General features: G+C 39.8%; 1 protein-coding gene across 1 annotated transcript in view; it reads right to left on the minus strand.

Moving 5' to 3' along the window:
* Positions 1-3,331, minus strand: part of LRBA (LPS-responsive vesicle trafficking, beach and anchor containing) — a 419,275-nt gene that overhangs the window by 186,445 nt on the left and 229,499 nt on the right. Inside the window, exons 38-39 of the mRNA XM_009890761.1 lie at positions 2,738-2,884; positions 5-67 (exon numbers count right to left, since the gene is read on the minus strand). Of these exons, the coding sequence (XP_009889063.1) occupies positions 5-67; positions 2,738-2,884 (210 nt within the window). The remainder of the gene's footprint in view (positions 1-4; positions 68-2,737; positions 2,885-3,331) is intronic.

Consider the following 3,331-nt stretch of genomic DNA (forward strand, 5'->3'; position numbering starts at 1 on the left):
GAAAGAGTGCCTTTCACTACTACCGAGGGTGCCACAAGCTGAGCTGGTGTGCTTAGGGCAGCTGGACCTGCCAAAGAGTGAAAACACCAACAATAATCAAACCAGAAAAGAGCACAAGTGCAAATTATTTGCTTTTCAAGCCTAGAACATTAAAATAAATAAATTATGTGACCAGCATAGCTCTTCCTTAAAAAGCAAACCTCTTTTTATCCCGGAAAAGAACATATGTAATAGATTTACAGTGTCTCTGTGCTGCCGAACATTGAAGCAGCTAAAATTGCAAACTGATGCATACATTATACACGCCAGAGCTGGCTTTAGCACGGCAGTATATAGTTTTTACTCAGACACATTTTCTTTTTAAGAAACTTCGAGAGTTGCATGACTTCTGTTATACGCAATATAGAGAGTGCACACATGAACACTTGAAATCTTACTGTCAGATGTGTTCTTTAGGTACAGGGAAGTTTCGATAGCTTTCCACAAAGATGAACACAGCAGTCAAGGCTCAAAGTTGTCTAACTGTAAAGTGTTCCCTCATGGATGCTAGAAATCCATTGTTAAGGTTACACAATGTTACAAAGCCTAAAGTAAAATGTTTTAAAGATGCTTTTGATTCCATGTTAAATATTGTTCAAGGTTTCCATACAGTGTTAGTGTAGCTTGGGGACTGTGGGAGTAAACAGCTGGAGGGTTGGTTTCCAACTGAATGAATTTTTATTGGAATAATCACATCTCCACAGGGCTTATCACAGGGACAAATCAGACTACTACTGAAAACAATAGGTTCAGCATAGATCTGACAATGCAGAACCTATTACATAAACTAACACGTACAGAAAGAAAACAGGTTAGGTTTGTCATCCAGCTGATTAAGAGGTAAGGAAATGAAGTTACTTGGCTGCAGTATTAGCTGAGTTCTGTAAAACAGAGGAAGATAGGAAAGTGACATAGACAATTTTGTTTTAATAAAGCATCTATAAATGAGGTACACACGTTCAGGTAATCAACGTGAGAATAACTGACAAAAAATTCAGATGAATTGTCATTTCCATCGATTGTTAGGAGGGTGATGGTCCTTAATCTCGCATCAATCTCAATGTGTGCCACTAGGACAAAAGAAGAGATGCTCTGCTGAGATCAGAGCAGCTTTGCCCTCTATTCCCAACGTACAAATACATTGTGTTTGCAGATGGGCATGAGATAGCTGCGGAACTGCCATGATTTCCCAAAGCTCACCCCCACAAATGGATGAAATAAGCAGCTATGTGTTCTTTTGCTGTCTCCCTTTGCCCTCTGTACATTAGCATGTAATCCAGAGGAGAAATAACATTTTTTCAATCACTCGCAGACATTCAATTACAGGGCAAGCAGACAGCTGCAGAAGCTGGGGCAGTCCAGGTCCTGTAGAAGACCCCTGACAATTTCCACTTCATTTCGAACCCACACCACTTTATTAGCGAGGATTACTTCTTAATCCTATTGCCATTGTCAAGATTATATAATTAAACTCCCCTTTCACCTCTATTACAGTAGGAATGTATTACTCAAACCAATGAATGAATAATAAAAGAGAAGGAACTATGGAGAAGGCTGTTGAGAAGTAAGCTCGTGGTAGAAAGGGGAAGAAAGAGAAAAAAAAAAAAAAAAGAGATTCACATACAGAAAATGCCATTGCATTATTCTCCTGTTACTTTATTTTACTTCACTCTTCCTACGTAGATTTTCTTTTTTCATTATGCTGCATTTTTAACTTTGCTTTAAAAAAATAAAAATAAAAAGAGTGGAATGCAGTTCAGGGATAAGCAAACTGCCAATAAATAACCACTTCCAGTAATTTCACTGAATTATCATACGTATGATGTGTATCAATGTAAGGTTATACTACTAGCTTCTCAGGGAACCAGAGTTATCAAAGAAATGACATTTTTCTCTAAAGTAAATGTGCATAGGATACCAGCTGAGAAAGCAGAACACCACAGAGAAGTTTGCATTTTCCACTGTAAAACCCATGTTCCTCAAAAAACAATGGAGATGCTTCATAACCCCAGTCCCTGTACCGAGGAGGTGACTCTTTTTACATTTGGAACTGTACAGAAATGGACCCACTCCACTCAGAGTGCAACATCAGCAAAGGTTGCATGTGACTGAGTAAAATTAGTTAAGTTCAAAGATGCAAAGTACTATTTCTTCTTCAGAAAAAAAGAAGTGAAGTCTAGTAAGACTCTGGTCTGGGGAGAAAGGTCTTCAACAGGGGAATGGCAAGGGGTTTAAAGCAGTTAAATCCAGCGAGCGTACAGATCCTTCAAACTCAAGTAAATAGCCAATACGTACCATTTTATAAACTCAGAAAAAAAAATAAAGCTCTCCAAAATCTTTAATTACAGACAACTTGCCTAATTGTCCAGTAGGTCTAATTTGAAGAGTGGAATGAGGTCAAAAACAAAGAAAGGAAGCCCTTTTCAAGGCAGAGCTACTTTCTCTAAGGAAGGTTTCCTAGAACAGAGACATCTACTGTGGAAGCAAGAATGTTATAAAAGCCAGAAAAAGAAAATGCACAACTCCTCCTAGGTACACCCTCAGCATCTGAGATGCACAGAAAATGTTCTCAATGACCCAATTATGAGAAGGAACAATTTATCAGTGTGTATCCTAAAACATGATTCATTGCATAGCAGGGGAGATCAGAACTTGAATAGTAAAGAAGCTGAGGAGAAAATTAGATAGCTGAAGTTACCCGTTAAGTTCTCCACTTCTCTTTCCTCCATGAAAGACATGATATCGTCGTCGCCTTCCAAGAGAATCTCACTTTCCGAGTTCTGATTTCCTAAAACTTGACTCTTGATGGACTGCTTTCCTTTAACAAGTATATCCTCATCAGGAGCTGAAATGAAAGAGACACACATTGCTGTCTGTCAGGTCTCAGAGGTAACAGTGACAAAGAAGCATTTTATTTTTTTTAAATGAAAGTTCAGGAAGAAAACTGTTTAGGACTAGCTGTGGGAAGTACCTGTCTTAATCCTCTAATGTTAGGACACATCTAGTTTTAATCCTATTAAGTCTGCTAAAAATTATCCAGAGCTCTCTCCAGCCTTTAACTTTACTTCAAGTGTTTATGACAGAGGGGGAAAGGATACAACAGACTCTCTTCCCCGGCCACCTTCCTTCGGAAATTGAGTTCTCCTGCTGGAAGCAGGTCCGGAGCGCCTGGTGCCTTCACCTGCCTCTCAAACCCAGGGTTCAAGCACTGCTTTGCCCCGGCAGCAGCGCGCAGAGACACTTCGTTCCCCTGCCAGGCAGGGGACCACCGCCGCGACGAAACCGAGCACTC

The sequence above is a fragment of the Charadrius vociferus genome, unplaced genomic scaffold (assembly GCF_000708025.1).
Source record: "Charadrius vociferus isolate BGI_N301 unplaced genomic scaffold, ASM70802v2 scaffold178, whole genome shotgun sequence".
Lineage (NCBI taxonomy): Eukaryota > Metazoa > Chordata > Aves > Charadriiformes > Charadriidae > Charadrius > Charadrius vociferus.